The 25315-nt window shown below is 41.1% G+C and overlaps 1 protein-coding gene across 7 annotated transcripts in view; it reads right to left on the bottom strand.

Annotated features, from left to right (window-relative positions):
• Positions 1–25315, bottom strand: part of LOC126292266 (zinc finger protein 454-like) — a 97461-nt gene that overhangs the window by 40074 nt on the left and 32072 nt on the right. For 4 of the 7 annotated variants that reach the window (XR_007552058.1, XR_007552059.1, XM_049986169.1 and 1 more), the window contains exons 2-4: positions 25197–25259; positions 17040–17108; positions 4224–4283 (exon numbers count right to left, since the gene is read on the bottom strand). Coding sequence is in view for 5 of the 7 variants with exons in the window: in XM_049986169.1 (XP_049842126.1) it covers positions 4224–4283; positions 17040–17108; positions 25197–25259 (192 nt within the window). In the remaining 2 variants the exon portion in view is untranslated. The remainder of the gene's footprint in view (positions 1–4223; positions 4284–17039; positions 17109–25196; positions 25260–25315) is intronic. The other 3 variants (XM_049986170.1, XM_049986167.1, XM_049986168.1) reach the window with 2 other exon arrangements.

The raw sequence follows: 25315 nt of genomic DNA, 5'->3' as shown, positions 1-25315 counted from the left end.
GAATCGAACCCGGGACCCCGTGCTTGGGAAGCGAGAACACTATCGCAAGACCACGAGCTGCAGACATGGGCTGAGATAGGAGAGGGGAGAATGGCCAGAGAGAAGGGACAGGCAGAGCTGGACGGGGAGAGGAAAGCACTGGAGACGGAAAGGGATGGGAGACGAAAGAGACAGGCAGAGGCATGGGGAATGAGGAGATGAATAGACAGAGAGAGAGGAGGAAACTGACATAGAAAGGGAGAGGAGGAAATGGACCGAGAAAGAGAAGAGGAGGAGGTGGATATAAATATAGGAGAGGAGGAGACTGAGAAAGAGAGGGGGCGAAGAGATGGAATTTAAGGGGGAGGAGGAGATGGACAGAGAGGGGAGGAGGAGATGGACAGAGTGAAAAGGAGGAGATGGACAGAGGGGGGGGGGGGGAAGATGGTCAGAGAGAGGGGCAGGAGCAGACAGAGAGAGAGGGAGGGGTGGAGGTTATGGATAGGGACGGGGGATTGATAGAGTGAGGAAGGAGGAGGGGTGTGTAAAGATAGAGATGGATGAAAAGAGAGGGGATGGGTAGAGAGGAGGAAGCAAGAAGTGGATAGTAAGAGAGAGAGAGAGAGAGAGAGAGAGAGAGAGAGAGAGAGAGAGAGAGAGAGAGAGAGAGATGGGTAGAGGAGGGGGGAGAGGAAGTGGATAGAGAGAGATTAGAAGATTAGATGGGTCGAGAGGGGGGGGGGGGAGGAAGTGGATAGAGAGAAGAGGAAGGAGGAGATGGGACAGGGATTGGAAGGGAGGGGGGGGGGGGGGAGTTGGAGGGGGCCAGAATGAGGACATGGACAGAGAGAGGAGGGAGGAGGAGATGGATTAATAGGAGAGTGGCATAAATAATTACCTGGGCAATGCTGAGTTTCTCAGATAGTATATCGATAAAAGTGGCTCAAATAATACAGAAATAAAATACAGAAAACAACACAGTACAAAGCAATGAGAATTATGAATTCTTTTTGGTTGGACAAGAACATTTCCAGCAACAATAAGAAAGGGATGTGTTGGCTAATCTGTCCAAACCTATGGGTCACAACTATGGACTTTAAATGCTAACTTCAAAAGAAGACTGATAACCATGGAAGTGGATTATTTATGAAGGAGCCTCAGAATACCAAGAATCAAGATAAAAACTGGTGATTAAGTAAGAGCTAGAATGAAGACAAATGAAACAGTGATAAATAAAACTGAATGAAAATCATTAAACTGGCATGGAAATATTGTTGATAATGCCGTATTATTGGTGGCCAAAGAAAATTTTTGAATGGAAACCTTATGGTAGATGGAAATAATTGAGCATTGTGGTGTACACAGGGAGGAGGCACGGAATGGAGAGGCTTGGCTGAAGATACCAAAATGGTGGAATAATGTACTGTAGATCAGAAGGCTACTTACTAACAAATAGTTGTTGCAGGCAATTCGTTAAAGGAGATGGTGTGGCAATTTAATTTAGTAAACATACAGCAGCTTTTGAAAAATAGCTTCTTGAACACCACACCATACCATAGAAAGATTAATCAGAATGACGAATGCTGTGCTCCACAGTAACAATCGTAAGTTAGCAGAGCATGGTGTGATTGAGTTATATTGCTGACCAAAAAATGCTGATGTAATGTGCTTCATGGGTGGACTTCGTAGTTGCACTGATAATACTGGTCTTAACAACCCTACTGTATTCGATGAATGTAATGTAGTTTAGCAAACATGAAATTCCCTGATCTATTAACCTCACATAGTCTTTTAAATATATTAAGCTCAGGCACTAGAGGAGCAGGCACTTGCTACACTAGAGCTGTCTTCTTCAGATGCTGCAAGTTTGCCTGGACTTCAGGTAGACGTCACAATTATTTGGCAAAAGTTTCCATGCTTGGAAGTGTTCAAGTGCTATAAGCATCAAATTTGTTTTTGATAGATGGTGATCACTTAAAGTGTGGAAAAAGAGGTCAGTATAAGCAAGTTTTCTATATACACTGTGACCTAGGGATCTGTCCATTCTTCTTTTAACATGTTTAAGAAAGATAGGTAGCCCTCTTTTTCAAATTCCACTGTGAATTTTATATTACAGTGGATGGAGTTTAAATGTCCCAGGAACTCTGAATACTTTTCCAATACATTTAGCCACACTGAGTAGCACCAATGCATGATGGGAGTGGTGACTGGGTGAGAGTGAGAAGGAGGTTGGGGCGGGGAGGGGGGGCGATAGTGTGGTTGGGGTGACGGAGAGTGAAGTGCTGCAGATTAGACAGAGGGCAGGGGAGATTGTGTGTGTGTGGGGGGGGGGGGGGGGATGTGGCAGAAAAGTAGAGAAATAAAAATACTGGGTGTGGTGGTGGAATGATGGCTTTGTGGTGCTGGAATGGGAACAGGGAAGGGGCTGGATGGGTGAGGACAGTGACTAACAAAGGTTGTGGCCAGGAGGGTTATGGGAACATAGGATGTATTGCAGGGAATGTTCCCACTTGCGCAATTCAGAAAATCTGATGTTGGTGAGAATGATCCACAGAGCACAGGCTGTGAAGCAGTCACTGAAATGAAGGATATCATGTTTGGCAGCGTGCCCAGCAACAGGGGGGTGCACTTGTTTCTTGGCCACAGTTTGTCAGTGGCCACTCACGTGGACAGACAGCTTGTTGGTTATCACTACACAGAATGCAGCACAGCAGTTGCAGCTTAGCTTGTAGACCAAATGATTGGTTTCACAGGTAGCCGTGCCTCTGATGAGATAGGTGATGTTAGTGACCGGACTGGAGTAAGTGGTGGTGGGAGGATGTATGGGACAGGTTTTGCATCTAGGTCTATTTAGAGGGGTATGAGCCATGAGGTAAGGGATTGGGGGCAGGGTTGTGTACAACACAAATCACCATTATGCTTTTCTGAATAATTAATTAAGGCAGTAATGACAAATAACAGCCTGGATGTGAACAAATTTGCAGTTCATCACACTATACTAGAGAATATGCTCGATAGCATTAAGTGCAATTTTTGTCTTCTTTTTCTTTATTAATATATCGTTTCATGCGGGATTGTACTCTGAGTAGCGATAAACCATAGCCCAAAGGTCAAATTTTACAACCTCCAACACCCCAGGAGTGTTGGCGCCCCAGGAGTGTTGGCACCGCCAGGGCGGCCTACAGTGGCAAGGCTTTGATGCCGCCCGACAGGCGGCAAATCCCCCACTACATATTTTTTGAGTGTGGGACGGAGGAGTGGAATGTATCCATTTAGACGCTGGTGACGAGGGAGCATCAGGAAAGTTCTTCAAATGAACAGCGACTCCCACAGGCGACCACAATTGGCCACATTGACATGACATAAGCGGTGTTTCCCATGCATTCACTGTCGAGTGGGAGCAGAGCTCATTGGTGAAAAATTTGTTAAAATGTTGCAATTGGACAACCACACCAGTGAAGTGGCATGCTGCACTAGGTTTTTGGTGGAAATGTGGCACAAGTGTTTCAGCAACCATCAAATAAGGGCGGAGTACTATGTGCTGTGCGATACAGAATAATTGCGGAGTAGCTGTGTACCTTACTGGAACTCCGGATAATTTCGCGGAATTGTGTCGCATTTGCGTGCCACTATGGTTGCAGAGACATCGCACCTGATCGGCACAACAACATGACACAAACAGCCGGCCGAGTACCTTATCATTGGGTAGAATAGGTAATATACACTGCTCCGGCCGTAGCACAATCAGCCTTGAAGTAGATAGAAGTTAAACGGTTGGCCATTGACCTTTTGGGCATGGCAGCACATTCTTGCATTATTTCTGTGATTAGATACAGATGTAAAGTACGTGACCTAGAACCTTGTGCTCTCTTTCAGTCAAGGGGAAGTGCCAACCCGCATCGCTAGGTTTTGTAGTTATAAATTAGTGGTGTACTCCTTTTTCTTTATTAAGAAATTAATCTGTCTACACTCAAGTGTCATCACTTTATTAATTGAATGTTAGTAAATGTAATTGTCAAATGGATTAGACCTGATTATTTTTCCTGATATTTCAGACTACACATATATCAAAAAGCCAAGCCTTTCCTAAAACCAAGTCACAAATTTTTGTGGAGTTAACTTCCTGTTAATAATTTACATGCATTACTACTTGCAAGCGACCTCACCCAATCTGATTTAACATCAACAAAAGTAAAATACAAAAATATAATTATAGAATAATGCAGAAGTAAAGGTATACTCACCTCTTTAACGACATTTAGTGGCTCCTGCGTGCTAACGTGGCCATCAGGCACCTCCCAATCCTGAAAAGGAGTAAATGAGGTTACACTTGTGTGAGCATAAATGCTCAAGCCATAGTCATAACAACCACCCAACATTCTGCCCCTCCCCTTCAACAATGTGCAGCAAATGATGCATGTAAAACCAGCTGTAGGTAATCTGGTGCCCTTTGCTATTATTACTTTGTTTAAGTGAGGCTGGGGGGGCTATTGAATGTAAGGTTTAATGTTGCATTCCTTATACAGATAATATAATCATCTCTACCTCAACTGAAAGAAGAACTGAAGTTGCCTGAGCACGATGGCAAAGATACTTGCATTTTGTGGGTACCCTGTAGTATTTAGACAAAAAACATCCTCAGACATCAATAAGAATGCAATAATCCCAATTCCAAAGACAGCAGGTGCTGACGGGTGTGAATACCATCAAACTACAAGCTTGATAAGCCACTGTTGCAAAATACCAACACGAATTATTTACAGAAGAATGGAAACAAGGCAACCTTTTGGAAAATCAGTTTGAATTCTGGAGAAATGTAGGAACACAAGTTGCCATTATTACTGACCCTGTGACTTAGAAGACAGATTGAACAGGGGAAAACCTTCATTTAACAGATTTTGTAGTTTTGTTGGAAACTTTTGACAATGCTTATTGGAATACATTGTCTGAAATTCTAAATGTAGCAGGGATAAAATTCAGGAAGCAAAAAGATATTTACAACCTGTACAGACACTGTACTGCAGTTCCAAGAGGAGAAGGACTTGGAAAGGAAGCAGTAATTCAGAATCAGTGAGACTGAGGTGTCATCTATACTCAATTTTAGTCAATCTGTATACTGAGCAAGCAGCAAAGGAAACCAAGTAGAAATTTGGAATGGGAATTAAAGTTCAGTGGGGGGATATATAAACTTATAGGATTTACATTGGCATTTTAATTTTTTTCAGTGACAGCAAAGAACTTCACAGTGAAGCTGAATGGAATGGATAGTGTTTTGAAAATGGTAATAAGATGAACATTAATAAAAGTAAACTAGGAGATGTTAAGGGAATTAGAGTTGGAAATGAGACTTTAAAAGTAGAGCATATGGAAAAGTGTAGTGGATATAAAATACAGACTGGCTAAAGCTAGAAAATTGTTTCTGAAAAAGTGGAATTTGTTAATGCCTAATATAAATGTTAACCTCACAAACTCTTTTTTGAAGGCACTTGTGTGGAATGTAACTTTGCATGGAAGTGAAATGTGGGTAAAAAGCACTTCAGATAAGAAGAGAATGGAGCTTTTCAACTCTGGTGCTACAGAAGAAAGCTTAAGATTAAATGGATAGACTGAGTACTGTAACTAATGAGGTGGTACTGAAGCACACTGTGGAAAAAAGAAAATTTATGGAACAACATGTCTAGAGGAAGGAATCGTCTATTTGGTAATGGAGGAGAGCAGAGCAGAGGAGGGAGGGGTAGGGGGAGGAGGGAGGGATAGGGGGAGGAAGGGGGGGGGAGAGAGAGAGAGAGAGAGAGAGAGAGAGAGAGAGAGAGAGAGAGAGGGGGGGGGGGTAGGGGGAGGAGAGAGGGGGGGAAGAAGAGAGAGAGGGGGGGAGGGAGGGAGAGGGGAGGGAGAGGGAGAGAGAGGGAGAGAGAGGGGGAGAGAGAGAGAGAGAGAGAGAGAGAGAGAGAGAGGGGGGGGGGGGGGGAGTGTTTTGGGACGATGAGGGGTTATTGTGAAGGGAGAGCAAGGGATGAATACAGTAAGCAGGTTCACACAGATGTAGGTTGCAATAGTTATTCAGAGATGAAGAAGCAGTATAGAGTACAGTGGAGAGCTGCATCAAATGAGTCTTCAGACTGAAAGCCACAACAACCCTAACCAAACAAGTAAGTACATATAATCAATAAAATTAAGTGTGCCAAACAATGCAGAGGCCTCTTGAACAAAGCTGCCATCATTTTCTCACACCTGTCACTACTGATGAAAATGAATGACAAATGAACTACATCAAGTCCTCCTTAAATGAAAACTGATTCTGGTATGAGCAAGATGCTCAATACTCAGTCTACAGTAAAATACAGTTATACACAGTTGATATCTGTAGTGATTCACTGACTACCAGCATTTATGTTGCCACTCGGTGTCATAAACAGACATACAGTTTGTTCACAATGTCCTGATTAAGTCCTCAGCTGTGTGGGGAGAGCAGAGGAAGCAACCTCTGCGTACCAAAATGCATAACTGCAGGGGGTGTGGCAGTGAGTGTGTGTGTGTGTGGGGGGGGGGGGGGGGGGGGGAGAGGGGGATTTAACTATGTGTTTAATTCTTTTACTTATGTAGTGTTCACAGTACACATTTGCTTACTGGTTCAGTATGGACCAGCATGACATCCACTTTGTAATGGCTCTAGCACAGACAGTATCTGTATTTTTAAGCTGGCAACAACCAGACACAAAACGCTCATGGCCCGAAGTTGACTGATTTCTACGAAACTTAGCTAATACAGAACTAGGAAGACCTAATTACATGATGTTCTGAACAAGCTATATTCTAAATGTGATGACATGTTTCTCAAAACGGGATACTAAATTTCGAGTTTTCTGCACTTATGAATAACAAGTGGTCTACTTTGAAAGCACAGATATATGTAGATGACAACAGATAATGGAATTTGGAAATAGTGTTGCAAATAACTGCCAATGTCTTGCAGAATACACACAGTAAATATGCCTTCAAAATTTTAATGCAATAAGATGATCATAATTTTTAGTTACCATATGCAGGTACAAAATCACAAAAATTATTAGCTTATGTTGAAAAAAATTATATTTTGTGTGACTAGGGCATCCTGACAGGTAGACTGGTCTCCTGTTGCAAGTCTTTTTTAGGCAACACCACTTCAGTGACGTGTGTCACATTAGCTTACTTTAAAGAAATAGTTATTCTTGTTATGTGGGGGTTATCTAATGAAATATCACTATTTCCTGCCGATCTGATGAGTTCTGTAGATTCTGTAAGTGACGAAGTTTATACACAGAAGTAAATAAACAATGCCATGTAATGATGAAAATATAAATTACATGAAATTAGGCAATTCTTATCAGTGCCATTATGATGATAATGAATACCATAAAGAAAATTAAAACTTAGTTGTGGCTTCTGTTTTACACAAACTTTTGTCTATAAAGGAAAACAGAAGATATTTATTGCCAACATATTTACTTCTCCAGATTGGTAATGAGCTTGTTTCAGTTACAATCAGGTATGCTTATTCCGAAGGAAGAGTCTGATGTAAATATGGAATGCTTACTTGGAGTCATCAAGTAGAGTGAAATTCAATGGCAGATATGTGGTGACCTTCAGCCTGTTGCACTTTTACTAGTTATGCAACTTGTAGACACTAACGTCTCTTGCAGCTCACTACACCAAAAGCAAATTGGCTTAGAAAAAAATTCACTTCATTTCAGTGGGAAGAAAGCTTACTTGAGCCACTATTCAATCGTGCATCCTTTACACATAAAGTTAGGTCACATGGAAAATTTCATTAAAGAAGTGAACAATAATGGCAAAGCCTACAAGCATTTGAGGAAAAATTCCCACGACTGAGTGAACCAAATGTCAAAGAGGGTATCAATGTTGTTACTGATTTGAGAGCTTTTCAAAGACAAACAAGTTGAAGAAATATTATATGGTAATGAGAAGATTGCTTTGGACAGTTTAAAAAAAATGTTTATCGAACAGTCCACGGGTGTACTGCTAGTCCACAGTGTCCAATGGGCACAATATTTCAGTGATCAGACATGTCACCATCATGAGGGGGGGGGGGGGGGTTGACAAATTGAGCTCCCGAGGCTCCTCCCACTGCAAGCCATTGCCTCTGCAATACGCACCCAAGGGTGCAAATCGGCAGTCGTACAGACACGAGCGTTGGCAGTCGTACAGACACGAGCGTTGGCAGTCGTACAGACACGAGCGTTGGCATCTGTGGTGGCGTCGATGTAGGTGCTCTGTCTGCCCGTATCACCAGATCATTGTGTTTGCTGAGCATCATCTTACATAGACTCATTGCTGATTCCCGTACCTTGCTATGGTTGCAACCATTGTTCCCACTGATAAGAGTATCCAGAGTGCAAATTTTTAACGCTTCTGTAACGACATCAACCATTGACTTGTCAGGGTACGTTAGTCAAGTGTGCTGCTGGTGTTCTTGGCATCGATCTTTGACTGTGCGCACTGTTTGTCCAATATACGTCTTGCCACACTGGCACAGAATTTGATACACCCTGATCTTCCACAAATCAAAGTCACATTTGACAATCCCCAATTGGGTTTAAAAAAGGCAACTCTTACACAGTGCTTTCTCAATATGCATATGACTTTTTTTGATAGTGCACCAGTGTACGATATAAACACTGTGGCTTCATCTTGCTCCGTGGTTCCTCCCATTTCTACAGATTGTGTTGTAGTGGTGGGGTGAAAAGTGCACTTAATCAGCCATTCAGAGTATCTGTTTTTTCAGAACAGTTATGAGGTGTTCCAGTTCCTGGGGTAGACCTCTGTGTCCAAGATGGTGTGCATCCTGTGTAGTAGTGTTTCTAGTACCCCATTGTGCACAGTAGTGGCAGCTATCAGCTTGCAAACACTGGTCAGTGTGCATTTTCTCTGTGCCAGTGCGGCAAGATATATTTTCAATGAACAGTAATCACTATCGAACATCAGTGGCAAGAACACCAGTGGCACACTTGACTAATGTACCACTACAAGTTGGTGGTCACACACACACACACACACACACACACACACACACACACACACACACAGCATTGTCTGTCAGAGAATCGTGCGATGGAATACAAAAGCACCAGGATTTTAGCATAAACTTTCTAATACTGGGATAGTGTCATTAGAGAAGCCATCAAAATTTGCACTGAAGATAATCTTATGACTCGGGACTGAAGCTATATCTGAGCAAGGCTTGGGATCGAGCAGTGGGGCTACTTAAGAAGATGCTCAGCGAACAACAATTTGGCGACTAGGCCAGACAGAGCAACTGTATCGACACTACCACAGGCAACAATGCAAGCATCTCCACAACTGCCAACATGCATCATAGAGGGCGGACCATGGAGGGCACGGCCCACAGTGGGAGGGGATACACGTAGGCTGCGCACCCTCACGAGTGAAGTCTGTTCGACAATATGGATTGGCAGCACACCAGTGTACTGTTCAATCAATAGATATGCTGGGAGAAGCTGAAGAATCATGTCAAAATTGTTTATTTAAACCTGTTGGTAAATAAGAGCACAGAATTATATTGAAACTATAGGTGAAATCTTGTCATATTATGGAAACCTTGGCTGTAACGTGTCTCTGAAAATACAATTTGTCCATGCCTACATCAACTTCCTGCCCGAAAACTGCGGAGCAGTTTGACAGACTTGATGTTCGATTTCATCAGTATATTGCAATAATGGAGATGAGGTGTGCAAAAAGTGAACTCCTGTTCTGTCATAATACTGCTTGACTGTTGCTAGGGTGCTCCATGTGCAACCTAAAAGCGACGAGCCATGTGGAAACACACACCTCATTTATAGTTTGTTCAAAAATTCTTCAATATGTCATGTCAGAAACAGCCAACGTAGAAAGTATTCACATTACTAAATAAAATAGTACCTACTGGTATTTTCTGTGTTCATTATAAATTATTGGAGTGCTTGTGCATGTTTAACAATTTCTATAAGAAACTGAAGAAAAATCCTGGAAAATTCTTACATTCCTTTTGGTTTAATTTAGTAATTTGGTGAGTTAATGTTTATCAGATCTTATCAGTATGAGTGATTTCACATTCATCACCACCTCTAGGGATTCAGAACCCAGAATTTCTTAAAATTTCTTATATTAAAGGTTTTGGGTATATTGCTAATCAAATAAGTATCCAGGCAATTCCATTCAGAAGCAGAAGAGTAACATTTTCAAGTCAATCACAACAGATTTGATGCTGATGACAATATTTATCGTAACACTCTGGAGCAATGCAATATACTTTTTCAAAAATCTTGAAGGTGGCGTGTTTTGAGATATTCAAGTTCAAGGTCAATGATTTTGCAAGTGAAAATTCTTAAAATCCTGCCACATTGCACGCCAATGTAGAGCTCTACTCTTCAGTTTTACAATGGTATATGTTACATTACTGTCTCTAGTTTGGAACCATAGTTATAGTCATTTGTATTGAGACAGATGAGTTAAATTTCTCACAGTTTCCAAACTTATCTGGCCTGTAACTTTCTTTACAACTGTCATGTATCCATTTATCTGGAGCACTGAATGCACAAAATGAGAAAGGAATTTGAATGGGTCAAGCAGTGCATTGGACTGACATGGAATTAGCCATGCATTATATTAATGGTATAAAACTGAACACATTTCTTAAGCTGGAGCTAAGTATTTCATTCAACATCTATTTTTCCATGATATTATATCCTAATTGCTATATGGTGGACACTGCAGGTGACAGGAGCCTGCAGATGTGTGTGATGGTTCTATCTGCACTCTGAAACCATTATTCTCCATCCAAGTCAATGCAGCATAGAAACAATTGAGCAGTTACAATAACTTGTAAGATCTGATAACAAAAACAAGGAGGAACAGAACAATATCAAAACAACAGACACTCAATTGTGGCAAGTCTAATAATAATAATAATAATAATAATAATAATAATAATAATAATAATAATGAAACTTCCTGGCAGATTAAAACTGTGTGCCTGACCGAGACTCGAACTCGGGACCTTTGCCTTTCGCGGGCAAGTGCTCTAACGCAAGAAGCTTCTGTAAAGTTTGGAAGGTAGGAGACGAGATACTGGCAGAAGTAAGGCTGTGAGTACCGGGTGTGAGTCATGCTTCGGTAGCTCAGATGGTAGAGCACTTGCCTGCGAAAGGCAAAGGTCCCGAGTTCAAGTCTCGGTCGGGCACACAGTTTTAATCTGCCAGGAAGTTTCATATCAGCGCACACTCAGCTGCAGAGTGAAAATCTCATTCTAAGAAGGGCCACACAAGCAATTTCCTTTGTGGGGTAGTTGTGCTTCCCTAATATTCTGCCAATAAAATAAAGTCTGCCACGTGCTTCACCTATGACTGAACCTGTGTTACACCCAGGCATTTGTATGAGTCAATCAGTTTCAACTGTGACTCAATGGTATTGTAATCATCTTCATTCTTAAAGTGAAAATTTTTACATTTCTAAACATTTACAGCAAGTCGCCACTCTTTGCACCACTTTAAAATCTTGTCTGCAAAGAGTCATGTAACATAAACAGTAAGAATCCGAACATACTTAACTGGGTCACAGCTGAAGCTGTTTCTACATTTGTTGATAACTCTCCATTAAAGATAGTATGCAGTGTTCTCCCCACCAAGAAATCGTCAGTCACAAATTTTGTTTGTTACTCCTTTATGGGCGTACTTCAGAAAATAAGTGTAGGTGTGGTACTATGTAAAATATTATTTGGAAGTGAAGGAATACTACATCTTCCTCACTGTCTCAATTCATGGCTTTAGAATGTCTTGAGAGGCAAGCACGGCTCATGTTTCACGGATTGATGTTTCCACAATTCATGTTGGTCATCATAGAAGAGATCTTTAGATCTGATATGTTTTAAGATTCTGCAAGCAATGGGTATCAAGGATACTGGATAGTAGTTCATTTCTCGTCTTTCTTGCAGGTGGGTGTGACCTGTACTCTCTTCCCTGCATCTACCAGCTCCTAAGGTTAAAGCATAATGAAAATGGTTTTAAAATAGGGAGTTGTGTTTTCTCTACAACCTACCAATGTCATTGACCCATAAAGCTCTGCAACTGTAGAGTGTCAAAGTCTGAAGGCTAACGATTTAAAGGCTACAGATGCACAAGTCACTGACAAACCAACAATGAGTTACACACAGTTATGATCAGCAGATTCACAAGAGACATAAATAAATCAGAATGAGACTAAAAAAAGATCAAGTTACATGTTGCCCAGCCACAAACTGGAACTCTATCAAATAACTCCACATTATACTGGCACAAAATATATGTCAGTAGGGTGAAAGAGCCTGAAATACATTAGAGACTTAAAGCACAATATGGCACAGTGTCAAGTCATATAGGCATTTATTTGTGTGTGTGTGTGTGTGTGTGTGTGTGTGTGTGTGTGTGTGTGTGTGTGTGGGCGTGTGTGTGTGTGTGGGCACGCGCATGCTCTGGCAGGCATGAGGGTGGGTGGGGCTGACACAGGCCTTGTTGGACGAAAGATTATTGTGTGGAAGCTCTTTTATTATGCCTATCTGCAACACTTCGCATCTCTGCTATATGGTGAGTAGCAACTATCCTTTTCATAATATTGTTGCATTCCAATCTGAATTTTCCACTGTTTTATTTACGCGAGGGCTGTCCAACCACACTGAAGCATAAAATTTAGCCACAGAAAACACAAAACTGAGCAGCAAAGTTCAAAACATATCTGCTAATGCTCCCCAGTTAGTACTGCAGACTTCCTGGGTTAGGTTGTTTCATTTCCTTAATTTCAAAGACATTTTTTCAAGATGCTTCCTGAATATAGTGTCCTATTAAATGTAATTCCAAGATAATTAAGGTGACTGGTAGGGAAGTACTGTGTCATTCATATAGATCTCCAGTTTATTTGTTGTTTTAATTGATACTGCTGAGGGTTGAACTCTTTGCACTGAATTGCAAGTACTAGATAGCCAGCACATCCAAACCTCTTTGCACCAGTTTCAGGTATGTCAGAAATATAAAGGTTGAAATGTATATGGAACAATACTGACCCCTGAAATAGTTTTATTTAATTTCCTTTCTTTGCTTATGAATTTAGCTCGGACATCTTTAAGTACATGTTCGAGAGCAGGTTCCAGGTAAGTTCCAACACGATTTGACAAGGGATGACTTCAATATACTATATGCCGAATATCCCATGAAATCTATACCAATAAATCTAAGAATCAGTTATCAGGACAGAATGCAGAAATACTTGTCACATGCCATGTACATCTGCAACCATTTTACCCAAATTTCATCTGTGAATAGAATGAGAAGGAAAGCTCATGCATCACTATAAAAAGAATCTTTTACAACAAATTTAATCATGTTTACATTCAAATGTAAATATAATTTTATAGCAAAGCTCTGGTAGACTGTAAATACCTTAGGAGTAGAGGAGATACAAGCTGAAAAGCAGAAATATAAAGTTGTTGACTGGCATACACAAAAAAGAAAGAAAAATTTCTACCTTTTAGAGTAATCCTTTTCTTTTCTTTTTTTGTTCCCTCAGCCAGAGTGCACTCACTTTTGTCTTTTGCTGTGTCATTTCTAAAGTATTTAGATGTAGATATACAGATATTTTCCTTTCACTCTTCTGTGGGTCTTGTGACAACTCACTATGAGTACTGTATGTCTTTCATTTCGCAGTTGTCTACAGAGTAGGTTCACAGATTACACACATTTTGCTTACTCAGCCATGATTATATGCTGACCATTTACATGACTATCTTTTTTTAATCTTAATCTACCATGAAATTTGAGAACTGTAAGCCAACCACATACAGACAATATCCATTCAGTAACCCATCTGTGAAGTTGACGGATTTGTAGGCAGAAATGATTTCCATTTGTTTATAAAGCTTTCATTAAATGTCAATACCATTGATTCATAAGGGCAATGGTCAAATATTTTGCGGCTTTTGGTGCAAGAGAAATGTTAAGTTGTCAATAATGGAGTTTATTTTTGTTCTTAGTGTTATATTTATGAATGCTGCTGTTATATACAAATGGTGCCTCAGTGAACTCTGTGACAGATTAAAAGTATTAAGGCCTAATCTTTTGAACAGTTGCCTACATGAAGTTAGAGGATGGACACCAGATGACATCCTTACAGCAAATCTAAGTGTAATGAATACTTTGTATCTGTGCATGGAATTGTCACAAAGAGCTATTCCATTAGGAATGAGTGAATGAAAGTCTACAACATAAGCTAATTTTTTATTGTTTTCATCAGCAAATCAGCAATTACACACGAAGCAAATGTTTCTAATGCAAGTATTTGAGAAATTCATTTCACATGATCTCAAATACAAGTTCTGATCAATATGCAAACTCAGGACTATTTAAAAATCAGTTTCACATTCTTGCTTTCCAAGTGCACTGTTGATTAGCAAAGTTGCTAAATTTCAGGCAAAATCTTTTATTAGCCATAACTCTGAAACTAAACATTTGCAGACCCATGTTACATGAACTTACTTTCTTTAGTTTTACTTGTAGAACAACACATTAAACTATTTACCTATCTTCCTGAATCACCCTGTATAAAACTTACATCGTATTCTTCTTCACATTTCCTCATGTAGTGAAGCCTCGGGAAGTTCTTATTGCTACCCTTAATATTTCTCGATGAATGGAAAATCCAGGATGGAATAATGTCAATGTTAGGAAAAGGATAGATTGCTACTCACCATACAGAGGAGATGTTGAGTCTTAGACAGTCACGCCTGTCTGCAACTGGACATCTCTGTTATATGGCGATTAGCAGTCTATCTTTTTCATAATATTGAATATCTCTCAGGTATTCAGTCTGGTGCCTTTAAGCTGCAACATTTCGGCAAGCCACTTTCTCACCACCTTCAGGCATCCCTGATGACTGATGGATGCTGCACCAGCAGAGATATGCTTTTACCACCAGCCACAGCACAACTATGGACCCTAGATAGACTTCTTAATGTCGCAGTTCCCCAAACCGATGTACCAGGTTCGCACCTGGAGGTGGCCGTCTGGAGGCTGTGGTGAAGGGAAAAGGATATACAAGCAGAAACCAGCAGATATCAATCTATCATCAGGAATGCTTGAAAATGGCAAGAAATCAGTCAGCAGAAATATCTGTCTTCTGGATGATGCCACCCAGATGAATATCCGCATGAATACATACACACATAAAAAATAAATAAAGAAAGAAATAAAAAATTTTAAAAAAGTAAAAATTTGCATCACCTCATTTCCAAAAGTTCCAGAACAGTACAGAAGATTGGAATAGAGATCAACATCATTTCTGCCCTTTTTATTGTTCATGAAAACTACACATTGCATGTTGTACCACCATACAGCAAGACCTGCAGAGGTGGTGGTCCAGACTGCTGTAGACACCAGTACCTCTAATACCCAGCAGCACATCCTCTTGTACTGATGCATGCCTATATTTGTCGTGGTGTACTGTCCACAAGTACATCAAGGCACTGCTGGTCCAGAATGTTCCAGTCCTTAACGGCGATGTGGCATAGATCCCTCAGAGTGGTTGGTGGGTCACGTCATCCATAAACAGCTGTTTTCAATCTAACCCAGGCTTGTTCAATAGGGTTCATGTCTGGAGAACATGCTGGCCACTCTAGTCGAATGATGTCGTTATCCTGAAGGAAGTCATTCAAAAGGTGTGCATGATGGGGACGCGAATTGGTCAAAGGATGGCATTCATGTACCGTACAGCCATTACAGCGCCTTCCATGACCACCAGCTATGTACATTGGCCCCACATAAAGCCACCCCAAAACAGCAGGGAACCTCCACCATGCTGCACTCACTGGACAGTGTGTCTAAGGATTTCAGCCTGACCGGGTTGCCTCCAAACACGTCTCCGACAATCGCCTGGTTAAAGGCATATGAGACACTCATTGGTGAAGAGAATGTGATACCAATCCTGCGTGGTCCATCCAGCACATTGTTGGGCCCATCTGTACCACGCTGCGTGGTGTCGTGGTTGCAAAGATGGACCTCGCCATGGACGTCGGGAGTGAAGTTGCACATCATGCAGTCTATTGCATACAGTCTGAGTTCTGTGGCTGCACAAAAGCATTATTCAACATGGTGGTGTTTCCGTCAGGGTTCCTCCGAGCCATAATCCGTAAGTAGTGGTCATGTCATTGACAGTTCCTGTCTCTGTCTATCTCCTTAATGTCGGAACATCACTTTGGTTTACACTGAGATACCTGGAAACTTCCCTTGTTGAGAGCCCTTCCTGGCACAAAGTAACAATGTGGATGCAATCGAATCATGTTATTGACTGTCTACGCATGCTTGAACTACAGACAACATGAGCTGTGTGCCTCCTTCCTGGTGGAATGACTGGAACTGATCATCTGTCAGACTCCCTCCGTCTAAGAGTCACTGTTCATGCATGGTTGTTTACATCTTTGGATGGGTTTAGTGATATGTATGAACAGTCAAAGGGACTTTGTCTGTGCTACAATATTCACTGTCAACGTCTATCTTCGGAAGTCCTGGGAACAGGGGTGATGCAAAACTTTTTTGATGTGTGTGTATATTCTAAGATTTTCTTAGGGAGGGAAGGAAAACCTAAAACCACACTTCTTATAGCTATGTTTCCCCCTTCCTTCTTTATACTTTTATTTTTGATTGGAATAGCTAGCTGTCCCTGCAGCCCTCTCAAGCACAGCTTTTAATGAGATTCTTGCTTCCATGTTTGCCTCTCCTGTCAGAAATTTAGAGGCACTGTATACAGCCACACATGCACAATAATCAAGAAATTGCATTGCTTGTGAATTCTATGAAGACTGAGTTGCAATGTTATAGTGAATAGAGGGCAGTGAGATTGTTCAAAGTGTGGAAGTTGGCATCTGGCAGTCGACCCAGGCAGCCAAGCCTTTGCAACAGAGGAATGCAACTGCTCAGTACTCGGGACAAGAATGTGTTTCTGCACAGGAGCCAAGTCGTTCTATACAGGTGAACTTTCGTACTTACCAAAGGTTCTTCCTTAACAGGCAGAAGCTCCATCTCTTGCTTCGGAAATGTGAGTGGGAGAGCCTCCACCTAAAGAAAAGTACACAGTGAAGTACAGGTGCAACACAGAGTACGAGAAGTGCAGATTACACTGGTCTACAGAACACAAATAATTACATTGTGACAGCGGAATATCTATACACATGCTTCCTGCTTATCACGAGCATCCACCTTGATGTTAGATTATCTGAGCTCAATGTCAGCTATTCCCCACCCTTGATGTTTTCTGGTTAACTCTGGCAATTCCATACTGCTTCTCTTTCTTCTAGTGCCCTTATCTCGCATCTGCGCAGGGTCAGCATGGCTATTAATGGATTTGGCATGCTAGTTTCAGGGGTGGCCAGATGCCTTTCCTGTTCCCCTCTTGTGTGGAATGAATGTAGCCCAACTGTCTGCGTGCACTGTTATTCACATGAAAATGGGTGAAAGTTTTCTAACTCTTTGAGAATCTTGCAGCTGACGTGGGACTTGGGTACTAGCCCGGTATTCTCTTAGTGGGATGTGTGAAACTTCCTAAAAGCCACTCTCACCACAGCCAGCAGACTAATCCTCATTAATAATCCACCAGGCAGATTCGATCTGAGACTGGTGCACCTCCCCAGTCCACAAGTGGCACTTTAAGAGACATGGCTATGCATGCAAGTCTGACAATATGCCACAAAGTATGTCAATTAAAGACTGCCAAACAGTTACATGGGTACGAGCTGCTTGTAAAATTTTACAATACGATAAAACCATGCTTAAACACAACTGAAGCTTATAATTTACAAAGATTTATCAATTTTATGCGGTATGTTAGAGCGAGTAAATCCTAATCTTACTGTTTGAAAATCCAACTGTTTGCAAATATTGAAAAATAACTAATGAAATGGATAAAGGTTTGTTAACTACAGTGTCACATTTTAAAGTGGTAATTTTACATACATATTCATTTCAAAAATAACTATAAATGTTAAATACTGTATAAATGAATTTTTAAATAACATTTTTATTTTCCCTGAAAGTTAATTTGAAAGCTATTGAAACAATGAGCACCTGTTATTTACAAGCAACTGTTAAAGTCCAGAATTTCATAATACTTGATATTACATGCGGAACTCATTTAATTATGACTGGATGTGGTAAAATGAAACTTCTTTTATTACTAAATTAATGTAGTTATGAAAAAATAATTCTGTATCACTACTCACTGTAAAGATGATATGCTGAGTTGAAAACCTGCATAATGAAAAAAATGTTGCACACTAATCTTTCAGCCAAAGGCTTCTTCAGAAAAGAAAAGAAAACACAGAAACATTCCCACAAGCAAGCATACCTCAAGCGTACACAACCACTGTCTGAGGCCACTGTGGCCAGAATGGACTGGTGTACTGTTGAGTGGAAGGAGCAGCCTAGAGTAGGGCAGAGAAGGAAGTGGTATAGCAGGGTATGGGGTGGTAGAAAAAGGAGTCAGAGCAGCCTGACAAATTGCAGAGACTAGATGCTGGCGAGACAAGGCTGCCTGGGTCGGTGCCAGGGGGAAGAAGTGGGGGGCAGAGAAAGGGAGTGCAAAAAGGACAGCATAATATGAGGGGAAATAACCAGTGACAATGGCAGGGAGTGGAGCACAATGAATATGGAGGATGGAAATTTGGAGGAGTTGATAGTACTGAAGGGGCGGAAGCATTTGGGCTGAGGGTGTGGGGACAGCATGTTACCTTAGGTTGAGACTGGGATGATTTTGGGAGCAGAGAATGTGTTGTAAGGAAAACTCCCATCAGCACTCTTCAGATATAAGCTGGTGGTGGAGAGGTGGACAGGCTAGCCTGGGTTATGAAGCAGCCATTGATATCAGGCACGTTATGTTCAGCTCCATGCTCTGCTACAGGATGGTCCACTTTGCTCTTGGTCACAATTTTGTGGGGTCATTCATCCTGGCAGACAGCTGGTTGTAGTATACCAACATAAAAAGCTGTGTAGTGACTGCAGCAGAGCCAGTATGTGACTTGGCTGCTTTCACATGTGGCCCAGCCTGGTGACAGGACTGGAATATGATGTGCTGGGTGGGTGGATTGGGCAAATCTTGCATCTCAGTCTTCCACAGGGATATGATGTCTGAGAAAGGGGTTTGGGATTGGGAGTCACATTGGGATGGTTTATGATGCTGTGGAGGTTTGGTGGGTAACAGAACACCGCTTTAGGAGGGGTGGGACGGATCTTGGGTACGACGTCTCTCTTTTCAGGGCACAATGATCAATTATCAAACCCCTATGAAGGATGTGGTTCAGTTGTTCCAGTCCAGGGTAGTAATGGGTAATGAAACGGGTGCTCCTTTGTAGCTGGTTCTTGGTTGTGGCGCAAGGATTGGGGTGTGTAGGGATATGGCATGGGAAACCTGTTCGCAGACTAGGTCGGGAGATAGGGCCAGTCTGTGAAAGCCTGTGTGAAACTTTCAGCGTACTGTGCAAGGGAATTCTTGTCATCGCATATTCGTCATTCCCAGGTGGTCAGATTTTGTGTGAGGGATTTATTTTTGTGTGGTAGGTATGGCAGCTGTCGAAATGTAGGTGCAAAGGAGCACCTCCTTTGTTATCCAATATCATCATGGAATGGAACGACTGAACCAAATCCTTCATTAGCACTTCGATTATTTATCATCATGCTCTGAAATGAGGGACATCCTATCCAAGATCCTACCCACCTCTCCAAAATTAGTGTTCCATCATCCACTCAATCTCCAGTTAGTCCAATATGATGCAATATACAGACATCAAAAAAAGTTTTTCATCACTTTGGTTCCAAGAGTTTCATAACCAGTACAGAAAATTGGAATAGAGATGAAAATAAACATCATTTCCACCCTTTTTAACGCTCATGAAAACCACACATTGCATGCCGTACCACCATACAGCGAGACTTCCGGATTGCTGTACACACCCGTACCTCTAATACCCAGTAGCATGTCCTCTTGCATTGATGCATGCCTGTATTCGCTGTGGCATACTATCCACAATTTCAGCAAGGCACTGTTGGTCCGGATTGTCCCCCTCCTCAGTGGCAATTCAGCGTAGATCCCTCAGTGGTTGGTGGGTCGAGTCATCCATAAACAGCCCTTTTCAATTCATCCAAGGGATGTTCAATAGGTTTCATGTCTGGAGAACCTGCTGACAATGCCAGTTGAGCGAAATCGTTATCCTGAAGGTAGTCATTCACAAGATGTGCATGATGGGGACGCAAACTGTACTCTATGAAGACTAATGCCTTGCCAATATGCTGCTGATATGGTTGCACTATCGGGCGGAGGATGGCATTCATGCATCATACAGTGTTATGGCACCTTCATCAGCACCACATAATGCCACCCCAAAACAGCAAGAAACCTCCACATTGCTGCACTCACTGAACAGTGTGTCTAAGGTGATCAGTCTGACCAGGTTGGCTCCAAACCTGTCTCCGACAATCGTCTGGTTGAAGGCATATGCGACACTCATCAGTGAAAACGTCATGCCAATTCTGAGCGGTCCATTCGTCATGTTGTTGGGCCCATTTGTACCATGCTGCATAGTGTCGTTGTTGCAAAGATGGACCTCATCAGGGACGTCAGGAGTGTAGTTGCGCATAATGCAGCCTATTGCACACAGTTTGAGTCGCAACACGACATTCTGTTGCTGCACGAAAAGCATTATTCAACATGGTGGCGTTGCTGTCAGCAATGTTTGGGCGGGTTTAGTGACATCTCTGAACAGTCAAAGGAACTTTGTCTGTGATACAATATCCACAGTCAACGTCTATCTTCGGGAGTTCTGGGAACTGGGATGATGCAAAACTTTTTTTGATGTGTGTATGAAGGTGCATTACATGTGACAAGGGACAGACATGAAACAAATTAAATGCACTGAAATTAAATAAACTCATCAATGGGAAGGAATTAATGCAACATATTGTAGGTCTGGCATTTGACAATGGTTTTCATTTCATGTCACTGCATCTTCACCAATTTCATGCCCATAAATGGATTCAATCATATCCGTGTATTGAATTAATTCCACATGAAGAATATACAGACAACTCCTGAAACATGGAACATGTTCAGTAGATGATTTACTCAGTGTTTTGCTGGAGAGTCATTGAATGTCTGGACTTTGATTGTACACAGTCTGGCAGGGACAGCTGGATTACAGAGATACTGCACAGCTCTACAAAAACAGAGGTATGTGGTGTTCACACAGGGACACTACTGGACTGTCTGCCTCCCATTCAATCATACCGTATTAAGACAATCTTTGTGTTCATCCCATTCATTTTTTTGATGCAGTTCTTCAAATGCCATTATCTGCATCAACTTGACAGCTGCTTCTGATCTTTCAAAATGTATAAATTTTTCTCCCCATTCTACCCAACTATCACTCCAAAGAGGAATGTTAGGGCGAGAGAGATTAACTGAAGAGTTTGATATCACTTTGCCAACTCACAACCTTACTCCGTTTCAATCTACACACAGACCTCAGGCTATGCCACAGATAAATGGGCCGTTACATTGAAGATTTTGTATTCACAGTCGTTGGCTTTGAGAAAACATAACCAAATTGTCACCATTGCACTAACTTGGGCCACAGGCTACATTACAGATGTCACCAAAATGTATATTGCAAATACTGATAAAGACACAAACGAAAGAATGACATATGTTTTGTTACTATTTGTGTGTAAATGACATCACACACGACATCATCATTATGTTATAGGACGTAACAAACAGTGGTATCAGAAGGTTCATTTGACATGGGGAGAACAGCACATCACATACCGCTTCCAACTGCTGGAAGAACTTTCCATTCTTGAGCAGGTCTATAGTGAAGTGTACATAAAGGGGCCAAGTGGCTGGCTAATGCACATTGCAAGGAGCAATGTACCATTTGATGTTCACATCAATAGCATTATTCTGCTGCATTTGACTTTCGCTTGCCCTTCAGGGTCCATGTAGAACATTTAGCACTGATTTTTCCTGTTAGTTTAGGTGTCATGAGGTACTCCATCACTGTAGTGATCATCATGGGTAGCATACAGCTAAAAGGAGAAGCACTGCATTAAAGTCCTGTACAGACAACGGCATCTTGTTCCACTAATGGTGCAATAGGATGGCACAACTTCCTGTTTCAAGAGCTGGCATTCCATCTGGTAGCTATGTTTGTACACAAAATGAATAGCTATGTTTGTACACACAAGGACTGCAGATGGTGCAACATTATTTTGGAAAATGGCTGATGGTGAACTGAGAGTGGTAGCAGTCATTACTGCAGTAATACTTTCACAATGTAAACAAAGAAATTTACATCGGCATAAAAGAAGATGGTGGAGTAGACCTCACATTTTAAGACGTGACGACAGCAGTCGGGCATTGCACTGTCTATTACACAATGAACTGATGTTGGAGGACAGGGAATCGTACAAAATTTTCTGAGGATGGGCGACAGAATTCTTAACATTGCTCCATTTAGTAGGTACAAAAACAATGAGGCAAAACATAGTTATGTGAGACTGTACTTCATCTTCAAATATGTTAGTAGGTACCTTGATATAAGCCTAGTATTACTAAGCTGCTGGACATACAGCGCAGCCGGCCGCGGTGGTCGTGCAGTTCTAGGTGCTCCAGTCCGGAGCCGCGTTGCTGCTACGGTCGCAGGTTCGAATCCTGCCTCGGGCATGCATGTGTGTGATGTCCTTAGGTTAGTTAGGTTTAAGTAGTTCTAAGTTCTAGGGGACTGATGACTACAGCAGTTGAGTCCCATAGTACTCAGAGCCATTTGAACCATTTTGAAGATACAGCACATACTTGTAAGCTTGTCATTATTGCCATAATTTTATTTAGGTTAGTTCTAACACCGAGGCTCCTAGATACTGGAGAAAGCTACAGAAGCGTAATGTTTTCATCCAGAATAGCTATAAGCATGATTTTCTCAATTATGTCTGAAACCTGTAACGCAGTTTAACAGTGCTTGAAGCATTCATACATGAAGGTATGTTGATTTCATTACATTTCTTCAGAACATGACCAAAATAAGTTAATGTAATAACACATTTACATAAGCTGAGAAACACAATAAGTGAACCATTATTTTTGAGAAGTATTACTCTTTGCAAGAAACGTATTTCAGGGCAGGGGTGTATTCTCTGTGCCTCTGCCACAACCTTTTGCTGCAGTTTTATTTGTTACATTTAGTTAATTGTCAGTCCCCTATCTATGCCTATGTGCAGGCATTATCACATATTTTTATAGTTTGGCAATTATATTCATATGTAGCTCCACATTGTAAAAGTTTATGTTAAGATTTGAACCTTACAATTTATAGGCCCAAATTGTCCCTCCCCTACCTCAGAAAGTTTCAGACAAAATCAGTGCACTTCATAATTTACCATTTTCAATTCTTAGCGGAAAATATGTCTGATACACAGTGATTCCAGAGTTTTAAGTTCAACTGTGTATGAAAGTCCCCTCGACATATTCACATCATATTTTCTGTCCTTCAAATGGCCTCAACAGAAAGTGAATGGAAACATATAACTGTTCCAAAACATGTGGAACTTTCCAAACTGCCTTGGTGCTTTAGACGGGAGGCATGTGGAACTCCGACCACAAAGATGTACGAGTTCACACTGTCACAATTACAAAGGAGGTATTGGCATTGTGTTACTGGCACTTGACGCATATTATAAATTTACACCTGTGGAAGTGGGTTATAATGGGAGGGTTAATGATGGAGGGGTGCTCCAGATTCAGTTCACACTGTGAAATTCTTACTGATGCTGAAAATTTAGTGAATATTCCTCAATCAGAGATGTTATTGGGAACTCAAACTGCAGTGCCTTATTAGAGATTATAATGCAGCAACAGAAAATATTTAGTTACTGTTTGAACAGGGCAAGAAGAACTTCTGAAAATTCTTTTGGAATACTTAGCAGCAGGTTCATAATTTTCCTTAAGAAAATGGAGCCACCTGTTAAAACTGTAGAGAAAATCACATTGTCTATTTGTGTGCTACATATTTTTTTTACTGGATACATTTGCGAAGAGTCATGTTGGACAATTGGAAAAGAAAGAGGACACAAATCAGTGTGTTATCATCCTGGGAAAATGGCAGAAAAATAAACTGAGAGGCATAGGAAGATTAAGTCAACAAGCCAGTTAAAGAAGCTAGGAAAGTGAGACACACTCTTCATTAATATTTCAGCACTACTGGGCAAGTACAGTGTCAGTGGGAATCTGTAAAAATTCTCAGTTGTGATACAGAACCAATTCAAAGTTAACTCAATTGGTATTACCAATAATTTTTGTAATTTGAATGTGCTATAATTACATTTCACATTCAAGGTAATGCACTGCATCAATTAGTATTTACACACTTTAAGAAATTAAATTTTAATGATAATAAAAAAAGACTTATTACTAAAAAAAAAAAAATCTTTTAACTCATTGTTGTCCAAGTCTTTCTCCTGTACATTACAAAGAAGGTCTATGTTAAATATCCCTCTCTTAGCTTTCGTTGCCAGATATTTATTCTTTATTTGCTATAGAGTAGCAGTCACACATGAGTCAAATACTTCAACATCAGTTGAAGCAGTTTTTGGTTTATTTACGCTGATCAGTATATTGTCAGCTCTTTTCAAAATTGCATTTTCTTCTTCATTGTAAGTGCTCTTCCTTTTAGTCCCCTTGATCATGCCACTTCCACATGGACTGCTTCACAATGGTAATAACGATGCCATTTGAAATGACTGGTCGTTTTGTGCAATGTCACATTCCTCTATAATAATGAAATCCTCACTAACATCAATGGGAGAGTTTGGGATCTCATTGACAAGTCAGTCATCCAAGACGATAATGAACAAGTGTACACACACACACACACACACACACACACACACACTGTATATGACTTCCTGTTATGTATTTTGTGAGGTGTGCCAAGACAAACAAATTGTCAGCTTCTTCCCCCCACCTACTTTACTAACTAGAGAGGAAACTGAAATGTAAAAGATTACTTACTGTGACATCCATGCTTTCTTGTGCCAATAATAATGTCCAAATGAAAACAAACAACATAAACTACAACATAAACTGCTTATATTAATATTACTCACTGGCTCCTGTTTGATGGCAGTCACACCACATACAGGACTTCGATGTTCTCCCTGTGCAGTCTTCTGGAACAAGAAAATGTGTAAGTGAAGACACACTACGGACAATAATCTGAAACTGA

Source organism: Schistocerca gregaria, chromosome 9, assembly GCF_023897955.1.
Source record: "Schistocerca gregaria isolate iqSchGreg1 chromosome 9, iqSchGreg1.2, whole genome shotgun sequence".
Lineage (NCBI taxonomy): Eukaryota > Metazoa > Arthropoda > Insecta > Orthoptera > Acrididae > Schistocerca > Schistocerca gregaria.
The sequence above is the reverse complement of the archived record's forward strand: the minus strand, read 5'-3'. Positions and strand labels throughout refer to the sequence as shown.